This window comes from Halichoerus grypus, chromosome 1 (genome assembly GCF_964656455.1).
Source record: "Halichoerus grypus chromosome 1, mHalGry1.hap1.1, whole genome shotgun sequence".
NCBI lineage: Eukaryota > Metazoa > Chordata > Mammalia > Carnivora > Phocidae > Halichoerus > Halichoerus grypus.
This window is the reverse complement of record NC_135712.1, coordinates 158,875,775-158,899,884: the sequence shown is the minus strand read 5'-3', so window position 1 is coordinate 158,899,884 and position 24,110 is coordinate 158,875,775. Positions and strand designations below refer to the sequence as shown.

Below are 24,110 nucleotides of genomic sequence, written 5' to 3'. Positions count from 1 at the left end.
ACAAGATCTTTATATGTAGCTTTTTTTTTTTTTTTTTTTGTAGGAAGCTGCCATCTTGGGAAAGAAAGTTATGGTGCTAGACTTTGTGGTCTCATCACCTCAGGGCACGTCCTGGGGTAAGCAGTGTTTTTTTATTGTGACTCTTGTAGTTTTCTGCTCTTTACAGCCGGCTTTGTCTTTCTTTAATCTTGTTAATCCTCACAACAGTCTCAAGAGGTACAACCAGCCTGTTTCATAGGTGAGGAAAGCAAGTCTCTGTGAGGTTAAGTAACTGACCTAAGATCGCATAGTTAACAAGTGGTGATTCGGAAAGTTAATATAAAAGTAATGAAGGAAGATTTTGCAGAAAGAAAAAATTCAATGACTCCAGTATTCCAACACTTGTGCCATAATAATTCTTGCACACGTGCACCAGTGTTTTTCCCTTAGTTGCAATCACAGTGTATACTGTGTGGTGCTCACCTAAGTCTGCTATGACCTTGTCTTGTGTTTCTGCCTCAGTTTCATCGCTGACTCTAACGGCTGCATGATGCTCAGTCAAGTTAGTGTGTGTCATCATCCAGGTCCCATCAGCACAGTGTACAGTGAGCTTCCAGTTGTAGATGAGAACGTTCACTTTAACAAAACACGCAGATTTCGTGTTGGATATTTTCTGTTTATGGATCAGATCCATTCTTCATGTCTCTACCTTTTTCCATGCCCCAGAAAGCTAATGCATTGGCAACCTTGCCCTCTGGCTTCCAGCTGGGTTCAACCAGTTAGTGGTCATGGGAGGAGAACAGAAGGAGGGAGGAGAGTGGAGTTGGGGGTGTTCATTCCCCCAGCTCCTGCCCTGCTGATCCCTGCAGGCATGGAAGGCCACCTCCCCTGTCATGGCCAGCCCCCCGTGGGCTGTCACTCACTCAGTGTGCTTTGCCCATCACATGGGGTTGGCGATGACCCACTCACTATTCTGCTCCTCCTCGCTCTTCCTGCCCACATCCCTGTAATCATTTCTTTATAAACTCTCCTCAGTTTCCTAGCTTGAGGGTGTCATCTGTTTTCTGCTGGAACCCTGACAAAATAAGAAAATCATGTTTTAAAATTCAAATTTATTGAAAAATTTTACCTTAGAATTTCATATGGTAAAGCTAATCTATCTTGATTTTCCTTCTAACATTTGTATGTTAAAAAATTCCTGTGTGTACCTGTCTTTGTTTTCTCCCTCTCTCCTCCTGCCCTGTCCCTTCTTTCTCTCCTGTCTATAAATATCCTATTTCTCTGAATTACCAGAAGAGAGACTGTGATCAGAGAGGGAGTTTTCTGACTCATGCCCTGCACGGGGGCATCACACATGGCCTTTTTCTGCTTGAGATTGAGAGTAGATGTTACCAGGCAACTTGCAGTGGACCTAATATCGGCTCAGGGGAGGAGTCAGACTTACAGAGAATAAAGGCTAGAAGCTGGGGTTCCAGTCCTTGGTCTGGTATCTATCTAATTAATCTAATATAGTTCTGATCCCTTTATGGGTCAGACTCAAATGAAAATTTTAGATTCTCTCCCCAGAAAACTATTCAAGTGTACATCTGTATTTTTGCTCATCTTTGGGTCTCCTTCACAGACCCTCATTTGAAAACTTTGGCTTAATCATTTGCATGTTATTGTGGAGTCTGCTGTTGGCCCCACAACCATCTGAGTGTGTCATTTCCACAGGTTTAACAACACCTGCTCTACATGTATTTAGAACCAGGTATACACCCGCAGACACAGAGGAAACATTAAACCTATTATCTTCTTTCTCAGGTCTTGGCGGTACTTGTGTAAATGTGGGCTGTGTTCCTAAGAAATTGATGCATCAAGCTGCCCTTTTGGGGCAGGCATTAAGTGACGCCAGGAAGTTTGGCTGGGAGTACAGTCAACAAGGTGGGTAACAGTACATAAAAATACAGATTGGGAGAAAAGAAGAAAGAATGAGTTTCTTAGGGAAAGACTTGGTATTTATATTTCTACAGTTGAGTCTGAAATTCGTTTAATGACCACTCATTAGGACCTCACTTTGGCATAGAGGATCACTTGAAACCTGGCCCTGCTCTCGGGGACCTTGGTGCCTTTGGCAGCTATAGTCATTCCATACTCTTTACAGAACGTGAGAGAGAATAATTGCTATTTTCAGATTTCCTTCAAGTGTAAAGAAAATAGAATAGCCAGGGTCATTATTTGAATTTTGTCCATTATCGTGATAACATTTTCTATTTTACCAGTGGTTATATATGTCTTTGTTTCGTGAAAGATGGAAACCAAATTCACCCAATAGACACTTACTGGTTAGGCTCTGAGGATACAGATAAGAGGAAAATAGAGCTTCCGCCCTGAAGCAGCACACGGTCTGTTGGAAGAGAGGAGAAGAGAAGAGAGGTGATTCTGTGTGCTGTGGTTCACAGTGAGGTTTTGAGCATTGCCTTGAGGGGCACTTACTGTATCCTTGAGAGTCTGAGGTGGTGGAGGTGACCCTCGAGCTGAATCTTGAAGGTCACAGAGAAGTAGGTCATAAAGACAGGAAGCAGTGTGCTCTGAACTCTGGAGCTGGGAGAAAACATGGAGTCTTTGGGGGATAGTGAATGGCTGGCATGGAGAATGGGGGAGGGATCCTGGAAGAAACAAGATTACAGAGAAGCAGGTCGTGGTGGCTCTTAAATGCCATCTGAAGGAGTTGTGATTGACCCCAAAGGGAGTAAGAGAGTCATTGAGGGGTGTCAGCAAGGGAGGAGCCTGAACCACAGTTTGGATTCTGGATCCCTCTGGTGGCACCGAGGAGTTTAGAAGGCTGGAGGTGGGGAGGGGGGCAAGTCCAAAGACAGGGAAGTGAGGTGGGGTGCTGTCACCTAACCCAGAGGAGAAATGACCAGGCCTGGGCCAAGACTGATTTTGGACTGGAGAATGTGAAGTGGATTTAGAGGATTGAAGGCCTGGAATTGACAGGCTCGACGTGGATGGGTGATTTTGTCTCTTTAGAATAACATTATGGAATTTCTAAAAAAATTACAGGGACTGGTCTCCCAAGAGATTTTGGTGGAGGAAATGTGTACATGAGCATATCCTTCCTGGTGATTTGGCTGGGCCCCGCAGGTCACAGAGTGGGTGGAAGGTGAAGGAAAGGAAGGAATCCCAGAAGAGGGAATGGGTGACAATGCAGTGTATTTGCTGAGCTGGAAAACAGGCAGGTGTGAGTTAGTGGCCAGGTGTAGTGGAGTTCAGCATAATGAGTTGTGGCTGGACAGATTCTCCATGGACAAATTTCTCCAGACACTCAGCTCTGTGGAGAGCTTTGTGTCCAGCTTTAGTAGCAACTGGTTGTAGATAAAATGGCCTTTGCCCTTGGCAGTTTAACTTTGGGGTCATCTTCACTTTCAAGAATCCTTCTCCCCGAATCCTTCATCTTGTATGGGTTTTCCCCTGCAGAACACCTGGTGGGAGTTCGCTATCAGGGGATGGTTTGTGCTTGAGAGAGGTCTAGGCAGGGCCTGGGTTTGCAGCCCAGGTGGTGGTTGAAGTCTTAGGAATTGCTGTGAGGGGCTGGGGAGGCCCTATGGATGGAAAAGAATAGCAGACACAGACAGGATCCTGAGAAATGTTAATACCTAAGGGGTAGGTGAGGAAGATGAGGAAAAACCAGGAGAGTCATGTCACAGAAGCCAGGAGGGGCTAGATTTTTAAGGATAAGACTTAGGGCTTAGAGAGTCTCCGAAGAGAACCATCTGGAGGGAAAAGGTGCCGGAAGGCCAAATGGATTAGGATTTGAATTAGGTACATTTTAGATTGGCAATTAGGTAGTTAAGGAGTCTCTCTCTCTCTCTCTTTTTAAAGATTTTATTTCTTTATTTGTGAGAGAGAGAGAGAGAGAGAACACAGCAGGGGGAGGAGCAGAGGGAGAGGGACAAGCAGACTCCATGCTGAGCACCAAGCCAGATGTGGGGCTCGATCCCATGACCCTCAGATCATGACCTGAGCCGAAATCAAGAGTCAGACACTTAAGTTACTGAGCCACCCAGTCGCCCAAAGGAGTCTTTTTAAAACTAAAAGTGTTTATAGCCTGTTTTAATAATTCTAAAATAATCGAGGCCAAGTGGGGAGGAAACACTGAATGCCCCATAATGGAGAAAGGCCATGAAGAATGGAACTGTACACGTGGTCTGTGATGGGGACAGCCAGGCAGGGAGGTGTGTGGGTAACTCCCCATGCAGGATTCCCCACAAGTTAATGACTTCTGGGTGTATCAGCCCTGCCCGGCGCCCACAGCCCCACGCTGCTGGGGCCCTGCACGTTCGGCAGGGGCGGGGCGGACAGCAGGGTGTATGCTCATGCCACTTGGCCTCACCTGAGGGTCCAGGTTATGTTCTTGAACTTATCTCCGTGCTTAATATTCCTAAATACTTTCTAATTCCCTCAAGTGTGTAAAATCTTGTTCCACATATGCAAAAGGCTTCTAAGTTAGTTTTGAGTTGCTATACTAAGAAATACCTAGTTAACCATCACATGGAATTTGGGGCTTAGCAGTTTTTAGGAATAGGCTTCATGGAATGGCCAAGAGAAGTCCATAGAATCTAAGCGGTAAGAGAAAGGAACTGAAAGCATGCCGAAATCTTGGTGTGGGAGAATGTTTTAGATACTTTGGTTCTTGACGTTGGTAGAGGAATAATGGATTAAAATAAATTTAAAATGTATATATAATTTCCAGATCAGAAATTGAATATAGAACTTCCAAGAAAAAGGGAATGGGAAATATACAAATAAACAGCATGAAACTAACTTAAAACAAGCAAAAAACAACCCAGAAAACAAGACGGCAGACAGACATAGGGACAGTCTTTTACATATTAGAATAAAGCTGCATGAATAAACTTCTCAAGTTGTGTAGACAGAATTCATCTGTGTGCTGTTTACAGGACACACACCTAAAACCAAAAGAGATAATTGTTGAGAATACAGGAATTTTAAATTTTGAAAAGACTAACTTAAATTTTCCTATTTAAAATGAAATAGATGGGAAATTTTTAAATAGGTGGGAGAAGCTGTATCAGGGAAAGGCAAACCAAAGCAATGGCAGTTAATATCAGATAGGGAGACTACAAGGCAAAAAAAAACCCCACAAAAACATACACACACAAACACACACACACACACACACACACACACACACACACATATACCCCACACTGAGGAATTAATGATTTAGCACCCTCCCCAAAATAGAATCAATGAACAAAACCAAGAATATATTTGAAAATGCAAGTAAGTAGGTAGACCTTTGGCAAATCCAGTCGGGGAAACAGGAGAGAGAATTCATACAAATATGTAACATTAGGGGTCTTGAGAAAAGAAAGGTAACTACAGAAAAGAGAAGAGAAAAAACAAATTCAGGATACAAATTAGTGGTAAGAATTTTAAATATCTTGATGAAAAGGAGTATATTCTAGGAAAATATAAATGACCAGGATGGACTTGAATTATCAAAGAACACATTGCCTAAGGACAACCAATTCTCCAAGACACTATAAATTTACATGTAAATTTCCTCAAATATTCAAGGAAAGACACTTCTTTAAATATTTAAACTGTTCTAGAGTTTAGGAAAAAATGGAAAGTTCCACCTTTTTTTTTTGAGGCTGACTTAACAGTGATACAGAAAGATAGTGTAAAAATAGAAAGCTGTTGCCATTTGCAACGACGTGGATGGAACTGGAGGGTGTTATGCTGAGCGAAATAAGTCAATCAGAGAAAGACATGTATCATATGACCTCACTGATATGAGGAATTCTTAATCTCAGGAAACAAACTGAGGGTTGCTGGAGTGGGGGGGGTGGGAGGGATGGGGTCGCTGGGTGATAGACACTGGGGAGGGTATGTGCTATGGTAGGCGCTATGGTAAGTGAATTGTGCAAGACTGTTGAATCACAGATCTGTACCTCTGAAACAAATAATGCAATATATGTTGAGGAAAAAAAAAAAAAGAAGAAGATAGCAGGAGGGGAAGAATGAAGGGGGGGAAATCAGAGGGGGAGACGAACCATGAGAGACTATGGACTCTGAAAAACAAACTGAGGGTTCTAGAGGGGAGGGGGGCGGGTGGATGGGTTAACCTGGTGATGGGTATTAAAGAGGGCATGTTCTGCATGGAGCACTGGGTGTTATGCACAAACAATGAATCATGGAACACTACATCAAAAACTAATGATGTAATGTATGATGATTAACATAACAATAAAATATTTTTAAAAAATAGAAAGCTATAGCCTATAGAGCTAGAAAATTCTAGAAAAAACAAATCCTCTCCAGCAGTGACTAAAAGAATGCACTGTGACTTCTGAGGGTTCATTCTGGGGATACAAGAATGAGTCATTAGGAAACCAGAGTAAGGATGCTAAAATCCACATGATGACCTGGATTCTAGCTCCAAAGGCATTTGATAAAAATTTCACATCCGTTATAGCTCTTAAAAAAAAAAAAAGTCATTAAACTAAGCAAAGAAATGGACACTTTTTACATGATGAAGAAAAGTCAGATGTAAATATTTGATGGAGAAGAGCTTGAGGCATTTACATTAAAGTCAAGAATCAAACAGGGCAGCCCACTTTCACTACTACATCTGCATTGTTTTGGGGCTTCTGGCCAGTGCACAAAAAGGAAGAATAGGAAAGAAAAAGTACATACTTGAGAAGAAGGAAGAAAAAGATATTATAAATCTATAATATGAATTATATACAAGATACCTAGAACATACAAGAGATCGAGCTAAAAATGTCAGAACTAATAAGAGTTCACTAAGTTGCTCGGAGGATATATGTGTAAAAATCAATAGATTTCTTACATTAGCAATAAGAAGTTAAATAAACAATGGAAAATTGCAACAAAATGATAGAATAACTTGGGATAAATTTACTAGGAATGGACAAAATATATAAGGAAAGAATAGAAAAGCATAACAAAAATATACTGAGATTTTTGGATGGGATGTCTCAATATTATAAAGACATTATCTAAAATTTAATTTGTAAATTTTATTTAAGTCCAGGAAACACCTCAACAATTTTTTTTTCTTTTTGGAACCTGACAGATTATTCTAAAGTTTGTATTGAAAGTAAATATATGAGAATAGCTCTGCAGCCTTTGAGGAAGTATGGGAAATGATTTTTCCCATCAGTAGTTAGAATTGTGATACTGTTGCAAAGCTTAAACAGGTCAATAAAACAGTAGAGCATGTGGTTCCAAAGTGCTAGTCCCTGGGCTTGCCTTATCAGAATCTCCCAGCGGGAGCTTGTCCTGACTCTGTAGGTTTGTGGCAGGTCCAAGGATTTGTATGTTTCAACCTGATTCCCAGAGGATCCTGATGTGCAGCCATATTTGGGAAACCCTGATGTAGAGTGTCTCTTACAACAAGAGCCAGAAACAAAAGGACATGTGAAGTGGGAATCTAACTGACAAGGTCCTTGGGAGAAGTGGTTCTTGGAAGGTTAGAGGAGTAGCTTTTCTGGACTAGAGGGGAAGAGGTAGCTTAGGATCTGAGGGCATGTGCCATCGTGGAGAGGCTCATCCCTGCTAGGCTGGCCTCTGTCTTACAAACACACTGCTGCACGGAGGCTGATTTCTCCTTCAGGAAGCAGCATCAGCAGACGAGGTGAACACTAGGAAATCATTCCCACCTCGAAGATACAGGGATGATGAGGAATTTGATTCCATCACCTCCTGCTCCAATTGCAACAGGAAATGAGTAAACATTGTAATATAAATGGTGGGCAGTGGTGAGCAGAAACCACATTTGTCGTAAAGAAATGTAGGATCTTCGCTATCATAAAACCACCACCAAGTGAACCGAAAAGGAGTGGCCCAGGCTGGTCTGGTCAGGGGATGTGTGGTGCTCACTGATCTGAGACCCACTTCCCTTCACATCTGGGACACCATGTGCAGCAGACCTCACAGAGCACAGTGGCCTTGGGGTGCTCCCGAGTAGGGATGATCTTCCTGCCTTGTGATGTTTTGGACTGTTCTCCCCATTCTTTGTTCCATGGATTTTTTTTTCTTCTTTTCAGAACTCTGCTGTTTGCTTATGTTTTGTATTATAAAAGAGGAAGAAGTATAAACCATAACTGGCCTAAAAAAGATTTCAATTGCTAGTTGTCTTGTGTTCACTTCTTGATTCTTAAAGCAATATATAGTATGGCTCATGTGTGGTTGTATATGATTGAACATTAAAAATAAAATTCACCTGGGGCGCCTGGGTGGCTTAGTCAGTTAAGCTTGATCCCAGAGTCCTGGGATCGAGCCCCGCATGGGGCTCCCTGCTCAGCCGGGAGCCTGCTTCTCCCTCTCCCTCTGCCTCTCCCCGCAGCTCATGTTCTTGCTCACTCTGCTCTCTCTCTCTCTCGCAAAAAAATAAATAAAAAATTTTTAAAGGAAAAAAATTTGCTTTATACCTTCATTCTGGTTATTTGTTTTCAGTGAAGCACAACTGGGAGACTATGACAGAAGCGATTCAAAATCACATCGGCTCTCTAAACTGGGGCTGCAGGTTGTCCTTGAGGGAGAAGGCCGTGGCCTATGTCAATTCCTATGGAGAATTTGTTGAACATCATAAAATAAAGGTACTGTTTGTTTTGTCTTGTTTGTTGCTTTTCTTTACTATTGCTTGAACTTGCCTTGATCTGAAATTCCCTGCATGTTATGGACTCTCACTGACCTATGCACACACATTGCCTTTTGTGCACCTGTTTCTTCCCCATTGTTGTTGATTCCACAGGTCCTGCTAAATTGTAGGAATTGCCTTTTAAAGAGCTCTTCATTTAAAGTTATTATTTGCCTTTTGATTTTATTACTACCTTAAAAGAAAATGTTTAGACTAAATAGTTGAAAGTTTAAAAGACTAAAAAATGAAAAATTTTAGTAGTGTAATTCTTTTTTAAAATGAAACCTTAGGGTGGATGGGCAAAATGGAATGAAGAGTCACAGGGATGAAGGTACAGCCTGGGGAATTAGGCAGGGGTGTCGTAGTAGCTGCGTGGGGACAGATGGCAGCTACACATGCGCTGAGCATGGTGTGATGTATAGACTCAGCAATCACTGTGTTGTATACCTGAAACTGATGGAACATTGTGTGTCAACTGTATTTCAGTACAAAGAATAATTAAAAAAATAAAAATAAGATGAAACCTTAACTAGAACTCCAATATGTCATTCAAAGGTATATTAATAAAATTACTATGAAAACTAGTGTATTTTTATAAGCTTTGTAATGTTTCGTATCATAAGAGCAATATGTAATGAAAATGAGATCGTTTTGGTGAACACAAGAATTTTAAATTGGAGTTATAAAAGACAATCAGACATAACCCTCAACACCTAGTTTATTTTTGAACTCCGCTTTCCTGGCACAGTGTGCAATGATCTTGGGGGGATTTGAGGTTGTTTCGTAGTCATTTATTATCTCTGGAAAGGTGAGGTGGTCTGTCAAAAGCTGCCCCTTTTGAAACCATACATGGGCCAATTTGAATTACATCACTCACACGGAAGAAACATCATAGAACTATGAGTCAGGTAGTTTTATTTCTCAAATTGTGGCATGGCCGGCATGGTTGGTTGAATAAGCCAGTCGTTCGCAGCCATACCTGCCTCTTTTCTGCGTTTCCGCATTTAGTGATAAGCAGGGTCTCCTCAGTTGCTCCAGCTAGAAAGCTCAGGTTTCCCCCTCCCACCCCTGCAGCCGGCGCTTGTTTCTCTCTTTCCGGACCCTCTGGAGCAGGTGCCTGTCTCCAGGCTGCCCTCCCTCCATCCCACCATTTAAACCACCCTCTTGTTTAAACACCTTCATTGGTTTTTGAATTTTTTTAATAAATTATTTGTATAATTGAAAATGGGCAAACAATGAATAACCTTTCCTGGTTCCCCATAGCTGAAATCTTGAGAATGGCAAATAAAGGTGTTAACATTTGGCACGAATCTGTTTCCCTTCACTGGGACACGTTCCCCCCTTTCCTGCCACTTTCTGACCACTTGCCACTCCCCAGACACCTGCTACTTTCAGGCCTGTGTGCTTTTCTGTGCACTGTTCTCTCTGTAGGTTTCCTTTCTTCTCAAATCCTCTCACTTTCTTGTCTCCACTTGAAATACCACCATCTTTGAAGCCGCCCTCGACTGGTGTTCCAGTCCCCTTTTCCACCTCCACTGGGCTCTGTCGGTGATATTTTATGAAGACTTCTTTTTTCTATGTTGGTGCTTATCATACTGCATTATTATATTTGCATGTCCGCTCCTGTTGGGTGGGAAGCTCCGTAACTAGTTGTCCGGGGTGTCTGATACCCTACCGTGTTTGTAGAAGTTGAAATTTACTTTTCTCTTTTCAAGGCAACCAATAGAAAAGGACAGGAAACTTACTATACTGCTGCAAAATTTGTCCTAGCGACAGGCGAAAGGCCCCGCTATTTAGGAATCCAAGGAGATAAAGAGTACTGTATTACTAGGTAAGATTAAATAGGCTATTGTAACCGTAAATTGTGTTATGTTTATGTGTCCAATTTATTTAGTCCCTGATATTATTTCACAAAAGATTTGAATTGATGACAAATAAAAAGTATAACACAAGAAGCTAAGCTTATGTTAACCATATTGAAGCCCAGAGAAAATAAGGTTAGGTAAGTAATAAGGTCAAATTTATGCACACATATATGCTGTATGATTCTAGGTAATTGCTCAATGAGGTCTGGGAAGTTGTCTCTAAACTTCATGGAAGCCAAAGCAAAGAAGTAAATACAAATAGCTTTAGGGTTTAGTGTCTATATGATCTAATGAACCAGTTGATCAGGAGAAGCGTGGCTGTTCCTAATACTGGGATTTAATAGTAATTATCCCTGGATGGTTACAGAGAGGACATTGTATAATGCAGGACAATGACTTTCAAACTTTTTTCACCAGATGCACATACGCAACTGATGAATCATTGAACACTACATCTGGAACTAATGATGCACTATATGTTGGCTAATTGAATTTAAATTAAAAAAAAGAAATGTGTTTTTTGTGACACTGTTGTTCGGTGAACACACACACACACATGCGTGTGTGCGCACACAGACACACACACACACACTCAAACCAAAGCGTATTTCTTCTTATCTCATATAATGTAGTCTAATATTTTCTATTCTATTTCATTTTTAAAACACCTTCACTTGTGATCCACTAATTTGATTTTGAAAAACCTGAGATATACTTCTTACTCTATAGTGGACACTCTTACAAACTCCAAAAGGCTCTTTCTGTTCATGTTTCTTCATTCCAGCACCAGGTTGCTATGCCAACAAAAGACCACTACACATCGAAACCTACATGTGCATTTTTACTTCATTTTTATTGCCTACGTGTTCCTTTTGTTGTTTTATTTTTCAGTGATGACCTGTTTTCTCTGCCTTATTGCCCTGGCAAAACATTAGTGGTGGGTGCATCTTATGTCGGTCTGGAATGCGCAGGGTTTCTTGCTGGCATTGGCTTAGATGTCACGGTTATGGTGCGCTCAGTCCTTCTTCGTGGCTTTGATCAAGAAATGGCAGAGAAAGTGGGTTCCTACATGGAGCAACATGGTGTTAAGTTCTTAAGAAAATTTGTACCTGTGATGGTAAGTCTGAAAGGCATTTGGAATTCCTTTTATTTTCAGGTTTTTAAAAATTCTCTTTTTAGTTTTTTATTCTAGCTCTCCTTACTTCATTTCCTGAAATAAATTAGTCCGTACTCAGTAGGACACCTTAAAGATAGTGGTCCCACCTCCAGTCTACAGAACTGACCTCCACATGTCCCTCTGTCCTCCCTGCCCCTCCGCCTGTATGGGAAAGTGTCCTTGCTCCTCTCAGGCCTTCTGTATGCTCTTACCTTCTCTCACCTTGTCAGGGATGCTCCGTCTTCAGTTAACATCCTTTCTGCTCTGTCATTCCCACCAGTGTCTCTCCTCTTCAAACAAATAAGCCCTCCCTTGCCCTCTCTGCCCTTTTGGCTGGGTCCCTGTTTTTCTTTTCCTGTTTACAAGGAAACTTCTGTACACGCTCCTTCTGGTTTCTTGCCTCCATTTTCCACTTCAGCCAACTCTCAGCTGCTTCCATCCCTGCTCCTCCTTTTAAATTACATGCTGGGGTCTGTGGCCGACTCCATGCTGTCAGATCCAATGGTCATATCTCTGCCCTTACGGAGTGGGGCTTCTGGGCAGGGTTCGGTGAAACTGACATTCCTTCCGTTTGAAACACTCTCCATCCTTGAGCTCTCTGGTCCCACAGCCTGTGATTCCACATCTCCTCAACCTGTAGATGTCAGAGCACTGGCTCCCTCTTCTCTCCTCTGCACTTGTTACCTGGGCGGTCTTCTTTAGGTCCATACTTTATTATCTCAATGCCAATGGCTTTCAGATTTATATATCCTGCTCAGGCATCTCTCCTAAACTCCACACCCATTTACACATTTGGCTATGGGATATCTCCACTTGAATTCCTCATAAGCATTTCAGATTTATGAAGACAAAAATGAAATTCTTGATTTTCCTCCTAAGTGTATTCCCCAGCTCATCTTTCTGGCCTATCTCAGTACTCAGTAGGTGGTACGACAGTCTACACAATTTGTTAAGTCAACACCTGGGAAACATCATTCATTCCTCCTATTATGCCTCCACCAACTAATCCATTAATTTATTTCTGCCTCCAAATTTTACCTTGTTACAGTCCTTTTTTCTCTGTCTTTACTTAGTCGAAAAACCTACATACGCACACATGTACACCCTCTGACCCATTTATTTTCTGTCACCTTTAGACAGAATCATTACATTACTTATCCTTACTAGGTTCAGCAGTTGGAGAAAGGTTCACCCGGAAAGCTGAAAGTAGTGGCTAAATCCACTGAAGGATCAGAAGCTATTGAAGAAGTATATAATACAGTAAGTTTTTATTTTATAAGCAGTAAAGTGGTTGAACACACTCATAAATTAGCACAAATGAAGTTTATGGGAAAATTCTTAGGCTTTTTTCCTTTTGATTCTTTGTAAAAACTATAATAAAATGGCAGGTAGTTGAGCTGTTGACATTTGGTAGTTTTTGGTGTACATGAAAAATATAAGAAAATATGTGTGTATGGATAATTTATACATAGAATAAAATCTGGAAGCAGATATATCTGACTTATAAGTACTTACTTCTGGAGCATTAGATATCTTTTACATTTGGGCATTTGAATATTTTCAATAAAAATTGAATATATCTTATAATCAAAAACAATAATAAAGATCTTTTTATTTTTAAAAACAATATAAAATCTGCAAACAATGTGAATTGTCCATGGACTATATTGGGTGGCAACAGTTCTAATTTAAAACTGATGATATTTGGATGTCAACATTTCTTTGGTAAATCATAATGATACATTTATGTTTTATATACTGATATATGTGTGATTGTTTTTAGTTAAAAAAAGGAAACAATATGGGGAGGATCAACAAAGCCAAAAAATAAGAAAACAAACAAAATAAATCAACCCCAGTTGAGAGTTTTATTAGGATTTTATCAGATATATAAATCAATTGGTAACTTTTTATTGCAATATTTAGTCTTCTCTCCATAAATATGGTATATCTTCCTCTTAATTTAGGTTGTCTTTAATAATTCCTAACAAAGTTAATAAATTTCTCTGTATGCAAATCAAGAACATCTTTTAGATTTATTCCTAGGTATTTAATGTATTTTTATGTAGTCATAAATGGTATTTTTTGGGGGAAATGTCATTGTCTTTAACTGTTGCTGGTGTATAGAAATGCTGCCAATTTGTGTGTTTTGATTTAGTATTCCATAATCTTGCTAAACTCTTATTTGATAATTTATCTTAGATTATTTTGAATTTTCTTTGTATGCCTTCATACTGTTTGTAAATAACAAAAGTTTTGTTTCCTCCTTTCTGCTTTTTTCCTTTTTCTTTCTTTTTTTTGCATAAGTACACTAGCTGGGACCTCCAAGAAATGGCAGTGGCAGGCATTTTGTCTTGTTCTCAGTATTGAAAGTTCTCAGTGTTTCATCATTAAAGAGTAATGTTTTCTGTAGGATTTTGTTAGATATTCTTAATTAAGTTAAAGAATTTCTTTTCTCTTTCTTGTTTGCCAGGGGTTTTTTGGTTATTTCTTTTCTGTTTTTTAAAAATCACAAGTGGATGTTTGGTTGTAACAGTGTTTCTTTTGTAGCTGTTGATCAAAAATTTTTTTCTTTAATCTGTAAATGTGTTGAATTACATTGATTTTCTAATGTTCAACCAACTCTGTGTTCCTGGTATAAACCCAACTTGGTAATGGTTCTTTTCATATATTGTTGGATTTGGTTCTTTAGAATTTTTGCATTAATATTCATGAATTGTATTGGCTCATAATTTTCCTTTCATATATTGAACTTTTCAGATTTGGATATCAAGGTTGTTTTAGCTCATGAAAGAAGTTTGGAGTATATTACCTCTTTCTCTGTTCTCTGGAAGCAGTTTCATAATGTTAGAATTGGTTCTTTGTCTGTTTGATAGAATTCACTGATGTAACCATCTGAGCCTATAATTTTCTATAGATATATGTATTTGACCACTGATCGAATTTCTTTAACAGTCATAGGGCTTTTAAGGCTTTCTATTTTTTCTTGAGTTACTTTAGATTAATTATATTTTCCTAGTAATTAGTTCATTTCTTCTGAGTTATCGAATATAATGGTATAAAGTTATTCACAGTATCTAAATTTGTAAATTGTTTACTTTTATAATAAGGTGTAATTTACATGTCGTGAAATGCACATATCTTAGATGTACAGTTCAGTCGGTTTTGAAAAATGCACGTTTGTGTAATCCATACGCATTTGAAGGTAATAGAATATTTCTACGAGTTCAGAAAGCTCTCCTATATCGCTTCCCACTCCCTGACCCAAACAACCCTATTCTGATCCTGTCACCATAGACTAGTTTTACCTATTCTAGATGTCACAGGAATGGAACTATATGATACATACTCCTCATATTCATCCATGTTGTGTGTCTGTAGTTAGTTGTTCTTACTGTATAAATTCTATGATTATAAAATTGTATGAGTATACCACAGTTTGTTCATTTTCCTGTGGATGAACACCTAGGCTGTTTGTGGTTTGGGCTATTGTGACTAAAACTGCTATGAAGATTTCTTCTGTAAGCCCTTGTGGACTTATATTTTCATTTCTCATGGGTAAATACCTAGGAATGAAATTAAATGGTCATAAGATGGTTTCTATGTTTAACTTTTTGAGAAACTGTATAACAGCTTCTATATGAATGAATCACTTTATATTTCTACCAGCTGACATGGGAGTTTTGGTTGTCCCATGTCCTCAACATTTGGGCTTGTCTGGATTTTTCATTTAGGCATTCTAGTGCATGTGTAGTGGTGTCTTGTTATGGTTCTAATCTACGTCTTCCTGATGACTAATGGTGTTGAGCAACTTTTCATGTGTTCACTGGCCATTTATTATATTTTCCATTATGAAGTATCAGTTCAAATCTTTGGTCCATGTTTTTCTATTCGGTTATTTGAATTTTATTCTTGAATTGAGGGAGTTTTGTACATCTCTTGGATACCTTCTGTTTTCAGGTAGATATATTGTGAATATTTTCTTCCCATTTGTGACTTGCCTATCATTTCTTATAGCATCTTTTGATGAACAGTAGTTTTAAAATTTTTATGAAGTCCAGTTTATTAATTTTTTGCTTTATGGTTAATGCTTTCTATGAGCTCTAAGGAATCCTTTTACCCAAAGGTCATGAAGCTATTCTCCTAAATTTTATTCTTGAAGCTTTATAATTTTATCTTTTATGTTCAGGTGTGTAATACATCTTGAATTAATTTTTGTTTATACAATGAGGTAGGAATATGGGTTCTTTTTCTTCAGTATGGGTATCCAGTACCATTTGTTGAAAAGACTTCCTTTCTCCACTGAGTTGCTTTGGTGCCTTTATTGAAATCATTTGACCATTTAACTGTGGGTCTGTTTCTACATTTCTTTATCTCATTGACCATTTGTCTCCTTTCACCACATTGTTTTCAATACTGAAGCTTTGTAGTAAATTTTAGACCGGTGGAGTAAGTCCTCCGGTTTTGTTTAGGTCCTTTACATTTCCATATAATGCAGCTTGTCAATTTCTACCAGAAAAAAATCCTGTTGAGATTTTTTTCTAAATTTTTTTATTGTTATGTTAATCCCCATGCATTACATCATTAGTTTTAGATGTAGTGTTCCATGATTCATTGTTTGTGCATAACACCCAGTGCTCCATGCAGAACGTGCCCTCTTTAATACCCATCACCAGGCTAACCCATCCACCAGCCCCCCTCCCCTCTAGAACCCTCAGTTTGTTTTTCAGAGTCCATCGTCTCTCATGGTTCGTCTACCCCTCCGATTTCCCCCCCTTAATTCTTCCCCTCCTGCTATCTTCTTCTTTTTTTTTTTTCTTAACTTATATTGCATTATTTGTTTCAGAGGTACCGATCTGAGATTCAACAGTCTTGCACAATTCACAGCGCTTACCAGAGCACATACCCTCCCCAGTGTCTATCACCCAGTCACCCCATCCCTCCCACCCCACCCCCACTCCAGCAACCCTGTTTGTTTCCTGAGATTAAGAATTCCTCATATCAATGAGGTCATATGATACATGTCTTTCTCTGTTTGACTTATTTCGCTCAGCATAATACCCTCCAGTTCCAGCCATGTCATTGCAAATGGCAAGATCTCATTCCTTTTGATGGCTGCATAATATTCCATTGTGTATATATACCACATCTTCTTTATCCATTCATCTGTCGATGGACATCTTGGCTCTTTCCACAGTTTGGCTACTGTGGACATTGTTGCTGTAAACATCAGGATGCACGTACCCCTTCGCATCCCTACATTTGTATATTTGGGGTAAATACCCAGTAGTGCAATTGCTGGATCGTATGGTAGCTCTATTTTCAACTTTTTGAGGAACCTCCATACTGTTTTCCAGAGTGGCTGCACCAGCTTGCATTCCCACCAACAGTGTAGGAGGGTTCCCCTTTCTCCGCATCCCCGCCAACATCTGTCATTTCCTGACTTGTTAATTTTAGCCATTCTGACTGGTGTGAGGTGGTATCTCATTGAGGTTTTGATTTGGATTTCCCTGATGCCGAGCGATGTCGAGCACTTTTTCGTGTGTCTGTTGGCCATTTGGATGTCTTCTTTGGAAAAATGTCTGTTCACGTCTTCTGACCATTTCTTGATTGGATTCTTTGTTCTTTGGGTGTTGAGTTTGATAAGTTCTTTATAGATTTTGGATACTAGCCCTTTATCTGATATGTCATTTGCAAATATCTTCTCCCATTCTGTCGGTTGTCTTTTGGTTTTGTTGACTGTTTCCTTTGCTTTGCAAAAGCTTTTTGTCTTGATGAAGTCCCAATAGTTCATTTTTGCCCTTGCTTCCCTTGCCTTTGGAGATGTTTCTAGGAAGAAGTTGCTGCGGCTGAGGTCGAAGAGGTTGCTGCCTGTGTTCTCCTTTAGGATTTTGATGGACTCCTGTCTCACATTGAGGTCTTTCATCCATTTGGAGTCTATTTTTGTGTGTGGTGTAAGGAAATGGTCCAGTTTCATTCTTCTGCATGTAGCTGTCCAATTTTCCCAACACCATTTGTTGAAGAGACTGTCTTTTTTCCATTGGACATTCTTTCCTGCTATGTCAAAGATTAGTTGACCATAGAGTTGAGGGTCCATTTCTGGGCTCTCTATTCTGTTCCATTGATCTATGTGTCTGTTTTTGTGCCAGTACCATACTGTCTTGATGATGACAGCTTTGTAATAGAGCTGGAAGTCCGGAATTGTGATGCCGCCAGCTTTGCTTTTCTTTTTCAACATTCCTCTGGCTATTCGGGGTCTTTTCTGGTTCCATACAAATTTTAGGATTATTTGTTCCATTTCTTTGAAAAAAGTGGATGGTATTTTGATGGGGATTGCATTGAATGTGTAGATTGCTCTAGGTAGCATTGACATCTTCACAATATTTGTTCTTCCAATCCATGAGCATGGAACGTTTCTCCATTTCTTTGTGTCTTCCTCAATTTCTTTCATGAGTATTTTATAGTTTTCTGAGTATAGATCCTTTGCCTCTTTGGTTAGATTTATTCCTAGGTATCTTATGGTTTTGGGTGCAATTGTAAATGGGATCGACTCCTTAATTTCTCTTTCTTCTGTCTTGTTGTTGGTGTATAGGAATGCCACTGATTTCTGTGCATTGATTTTATATCCTGCCACTTGACTGAATTCCTGTATGAGTTCTAGCAGTTTTGGGGTGGAGTCTTTTGGGTTTTCCACATAAAGTATCATATCATCTGCAAAGAGTGAGAGTTTCACTTCTTCCTTGCCGATTTGGATGCCTTTGATTTCTTTTTGTTGTCTGATTGCTGTGGCTAGGACTTCTAATACTATGTTGAATAGCAGTGTGATAGTGGACATCCCTGCCATGTTCCCGACCTTAGGGGGAAAGCTCTCAGTTTTTCCCCCATTGAGAATGATATTCGCTGTAGGTTTTTCATAGATCACTTTTATGATATTGAGGTATGTACCCTCTCTCCATATACTCTGAAGAGTTTTGATCAAGAAAGAATGCTGTACTTTGTCATATGCTTTTTCTGCATCTATTGAGAGGATCGTATGATTCTTATTCTTTCTTTTGTTAATGTATTGTATCACGTTGATTGATTTGCAGATGTTGAACCAACCTTGCAGCCCAGGGATAAATCCCACTTGGTCGTGGTGAATAATCCTTTTAATGTACTGTTGGATCCTATTGACTAGTATTTTGGTGAGAATTTTTGCATCCATGTTCATCAGGGATATTGGTCTGTAATTCTCCTTTTTGATGGGGTCTTTGTCTGGTTTTGGGATCAAGGTAATGGTGGCTTCATAAAACGAGTTTGGAAGCTTTCCTTCCATTTCTATTTTTTGGAACAGTTTCAGAAGAATAGGTATTAATTCTTCTTTAAATGTTTGTTAGAATTCCCCTGGGAAGCCACGTGGCCCTGGGCTTTTGTTTGTTGGGAGATTTTTGATGACTGCTTCAATTTCCTTAGTGGTTATGGGTCTGTTCAGGTTTTCTATTTCTTCCTGGTTCAGTTTTGGTAGTTGATACATCTCTAGGAATGCATCCATTTCTTCCAGGTTATCTAATTTGCTGGCATAGAGTTGCTCATAATATGTTCTTATAATTGTTTTTATTTCTTTGATGTTGGTTGTGATCTCTCCTCTTTCATTCATGATTTTGTTGATTTGGGTCATTTCTCTTTTCTTTTTGATAAGTCTGGCCAGGGGTTTATCAATGTTGTTAATTCTTTCAAAGAACCAGCTCCTAGTTTCGTTGATCTGTTCTACTGTTCTTTTGGTTTCTATTTCATTGATTTCTGCTCTGATCTTTATTATTTCTCTTCTCCTGCTGGGTTTAGGCTTTATTTGCTGTTCTTTCTCCAGCTCCTTTAGGTGTAGGGTTAGGTTGTGTACTTGAGACCTTTCTTGTTTCTTGAGAAAGGCTTGTATTGCTATATACTTTCCTCTTAGGACTGCCTTTGCTGCATCCCAAAGATTTTGAATAGTTGTGTTTTCATTTTCATTGGTTTCCATGAATTTTTTTAATTCTTCTTTAATTTCCTGGTTGACCCATTCATTCTTTAGTAGGATGCTCTTTAGCCTCCATGTATTTGAGTTCTTTCCGACTTTCCTCTTGTAATTGAGTTCTAGTTTCAACGCATTGTGGTCTGAAAATAGGCAGGGAATGATCCCAATCTTTTGGTACCAGTTGAGACCTGATTTGTGACCTAGGATGTGATCGATTCTGGATAATGTTCCATGGGCACTAGAGAAGAATGTGTATTCCGTTGCTTTGGGATGGAATGTTCTGAATATGTCTGTGAAGTCCATTTGGTCCAGTGTGTCATTTAAAGTCTTTATTTCCTTGTTGATCTTTTGCTTAGATGATCTGTCCATTTCAGTGAGGGGTGTGTTAAAGTCCCCCACTATTATTGTATTATTGTCAATGTGTTTCTTTGCTTTTGTTATTAATTGCCTTATATAATTGGCTGCTCCCATGTTAGGGGCATAGATATTTAGAATTGTTAGATCTTCTTGTTGGTTAGACCCTTTAAGTAGGATATAGTGTCCCTCATCTCTTATTACAGTCTTTGGTTTAAAATCTAATTTGTCTGACATAAGGATTGCCACCCCAGCTTTCTTTTGGTGTCCATTAGCATGGTAAATGGTTTTCCACCCCCTCACTTTCAATCTGGGGGTGTCTTTGGGTCTAAAATGAGTCTCTTGCAGACAGCATATCAATGGGTCTTGTTTTTTAATCCAATCTGATAGCCTTTGTCTTTTGATTAGGGCATTTAGCCCATTTACATTCAGGGTAACTATTGAAAGATATGAATTTAGTTCCATTGTATTGCCTGTAAGGTGACTGTTACTGTATATTGTCTGTGTTCCTTTCAGGCTCTCTCTTTGCTTAGAGGACCCCTTTCAATATTTCTGGTAGGACTGGTTTTGTGTTTGCAAATTCCTTTAGTTTTTGTTTGTCCTGGAAGCTTTTTATCTCTCCTTCTATTTTCAATGACAGTCTAGCTGGATATAGTATTCTTGGCTGCATATTTTTCTCATTTAGCACTCTGAATATATCCTGCCAGTCCTTTCTGGCCTGCCAGGTCTCTGTGGATAGGTCTGTTGACAATCTAATGTTTCTACCATTGTAGGTTACAGGTCTCTTGTCCTGAGCTGCTTTCAGGATTTTCTCTTTGTCTCTGAGACTCGTAAGTTTTACTATTAGATGTCGGGGTGTTGACCTATTTTTATTGATTTTGAGAGGGGTTCTCTGTGCTTCCTGGATTTTGATGCCTGTTTCCTTCCCCAACTTAGGGAAATTCTCTGCTATAATTTGCTCCAATACACCTTCTGCCCCTCTCTCTTTTTCTTCTTCTTCTGGGATCCCAATTATTCTAATGTTGTTTCATCTTATGGTATCACTTATCTCTCGAATTCTGCCCTCGTGATCCAGTAGTTGTTTATCTCTCTTTGTCTCAGCTTCTTTATTTTCCATCATTTGGTCTTCTATATCACTGATTCTCTCTTCTGCCTCATTTATCCTAGCAGTTAGTGCCCCCATATTTGATTGCACCTCATTAATAGCCTTTTTGATTTCGACTTGGTTAGATTTTAGTTCTTTTATTTCTCCAGAAAGCGTTTCTCTAATAACTTCCATGCTTTTTTCAAACCCAGCTAGTATCTTTAAAGTGATGATTCTGAACTCTAGATCCGACATCGTACTAATGTCCGTATTGAGTAGGTCCCTGGCAGTCGGTACTACCTCTTGTTCTTTTGTTGAGGTGATTTTTTCCGTCTTGTCATTTTGTCCAGAGGAGAACAGATTAATGAGAGAACAAAATGCTAACAGGGTAACAACGTCTCCAGAAAATATACTTTAAACAAATCAGAAAAGACCTTCCAGAAAGTGGTCGCTTTTCTGTTCAGAGAGTTGTTGCTATTCTTTTCTTCGATCTCCTGTTGAGTTTGTAGGTGTTCAGAATGGTTTGATCCCTATCCAGCTGAATTCCTGAGACCAGACGAAATCCAGGTCTCCTACTCCTCTGCCATCTTGCTCCGCCCCCTCTTCCTGTTGAGTTTTTTATTGGAATTATATTGATTATATAGACCAGTTTTGAAGAACTGACCATCTTAACAATATTAAGTTTTCCAGTGTGTGAACTTCATAGATCTTTCCATTTATCTATTTGTTCTTTAGTTTCTCTCCACAATATTTTATCATTTTGCTCTAGAGGTCTCTTGTGTGTTTTGCTAAATTTGTCTCTAAATATTTCATGTTTTTAAGCTATTTTAAAATGGTATTTTAAATTTAAAAATTTTCAATGTTTAGTTGGTAGTATATAGAAATACAAATGATTTTAGTATGTTGACCTTACTGTAGATTCTTGGGGTTAACGTCCACATATAAAGTCAGTTTTGTTCTTCTTTCCAGTCTGCCTGACTTTTATTTCTTTCTCTTGCCTTGTTGCACTGGTTAAGTCCTCCAGTACAACATTGAATAGAAATTGCTTGAGAGTGGGCATCCTCATCTTGCTCCTACCTGAGAGGTGAAACATTCAGTCTTTCATCATTACTAGGATGTAAGCTGTAGATTTTTTTTTTTTTTTACCAATGCCTTTTAACAGGTTGGGGAAGTTTTCTTTTATTCTTAATCTGCTGAGGACTAAATTAAAATTAAAATCCTCAAATGATATTAAATTTTGTCAAATTCTTTCCCCGTATCTATTGGTTAATGATTAAATTGTTTTCTCCATTATTTGGTTAATATGATTAACTACATTGATTGATTTTTGCATATTGAACCAAGTTTGTATTTTGGAGACAAACCCCAGTTGGTCATGATTAATTATCCTTTTTAATGGCCCTGTCTCCAAATACATTACATTCTGAGGCACTGGGGCTTAGGACTTTAACATGTGAATTTGGTGCAGGGACATAATTTAGCACATAACATAGAGTTATTCAGGAATATTTGCATGTGTGTGACTTAGTAAACTGTCTTTCAAGGAATATTTCATTTAAGCTGTCAACTTTATTGGCATAGGGTATTCATAGTATTCTGTTATTGTCCTTTTAATGTCTAAAGGATCTGTAGTGATGTTCCTTCTTTCATTCCTGACATTGACAATTTGTGTTTTGGATCTCACTCTAAATATAGGTTTTGTTAGCAATTGGTCGTGACTCCTGCACAAGGAAAATAGGTTTGGAGAAGATTGGTGTCAAAATCAATGAGAAGTAAGTACACGTGGGATCATTGCACTGTTGCTGCACAAAGCAAAATGTTTCTACAGATCACCTCTTGGAAATTCTCAGTTAATTACTAAGATGCAAAATTTTAATGCTGTAAGTTTATTTCACAAGAAGTACTGTGCCAGCTCTGTATTAATCAGTTTTTTTCATTAATGAATCAGTAACTCTTTAGTGTGTGCCTTAAAGAACTGATACATTAAACAGTGATTTAAAAAAATAAACTGTGGAAATGTCCTCACCCACTTTCTGATTTAGAATTAATTTTTATGTTGTTGGTCAGGCAAGGAGAAAAATTTCAAAGCTCTAAGTGTGACTCTGGGGGAAATCTGGACCTATCCTTGGCATCCAAAAAATGAGTATGGTTTCACCAACCAGAAAGGTGTTTTTTTTGGAGCTAGAGAAACCCTTATGATTCGAGCCATTGATCTTATAGACATTGATGACCTGAGGTGCCTCTCTTCTTAGAGGGAGGTCTTTGCTCTATGTATTTAGTCATTTTCTCTTGGAAAAGTTGGTGTTAGTCATCCAGCAGTACAGAATGAGTCATAATGTATTTGTTTCCTTTCCAAAATCCAATAGGAGTGGCAAAATACCAGTAAACGATGTGGAACAGACCAATGTGCCCTATGTTTATGCTGTCGGGGATATTCTGGAGGGTAAACTTGAGCTCACACCCGTTGCCATACAGGCAGGCAAGCTGCTGGCTCGCAGACTTTTTGCTGGCCATTTGGAAAAGGTGAGTTTCCTGCTTTTGAGATGATATCTAGATCAAAATTGTGATTAAAAAAATCATTACAAAGAATACTTGTGTACTTGTTTTGCAAGTAAAGGGTTCATCACAGATAAATTAGTATTTAGTAATAATTTTCAACAAATATCGTTTGAGTGTCTCCTGTGTGCAGGATGTCATGCTAGGTGATATACAAAGGATTGGCATGGTTCCAGTGCCAAGGGGCTTCCCAGGAGAGTGGAGGATCATGAGTAATGTAAGACAAGGGGCAGTTAGTTGTAACTTATTGGGCTGGTAAAGGCATCCCAGATGGGCAGTCACTGGCCCTGGCTTCATGCCTGCTGGTGTGTGAACCTGGGGAGGTTGTTTCACTGACTCTGTGCCTCAGTTTTACCTCTGCCAAGTGTGAAGGTGATGATTTCTACCATCTCCTGCACTTTTCATTGTCTTCAATCAAAGATGTGGGACAGGCTTTGTAGGATGAGTAA

General features: G+C 39.1%; 1 protein-coding gene across 2 annotated transcripts in view; it reads left to right on the top strand.

Moving 5' to 3' along the window:
* TXNRD3 (thioredoxin reductase 3) overlaps positions 1 to 24,110 on the top strand; it is a 61,039-nt gene that overhangs the window by 15,693 nt on the left and 21,236 nt on the right. Inside the window, exons 5-12 of one of the 2 annotated variants that reach the window (XM_036078530.2) lie at positions 44 to 116; positions 1,783 to 1,902; positions 8,473 to 8,615; positions 10,372 to 10,487; positions 11,413 to 11,638; positions 12,845 to 12,937; positions 22,801 to 22,877; positions 23,472 to 23,628. In XM_036078530.2, coding sequence (XP_035934423.1) covers positions 44 to 116; positions 1,783 to 1,902; positions 8,473 to 8,615; positions 10,372 to 10,487; positions 11,413 to 11,638; positions 12,845 to 12,937; positions 22,801 to 22,877; positions 23,472 to 23,628 — 1,005 coding nt within the window. The remainder of the gene's footprint in view (positions 1 to 43; positions 117 to 1,782; positions 1,903 to 8,472; positions 8,616 to 10,371; positions 10,488 to 11,412; positions 11,639 to 12,844; positions 12,938 to 22,800; positions 22,878 to 23,471; positions 23,629 to 24,110) is intronic. The other variant, XM_036078528.2, reaches the window with a different exon arrangement.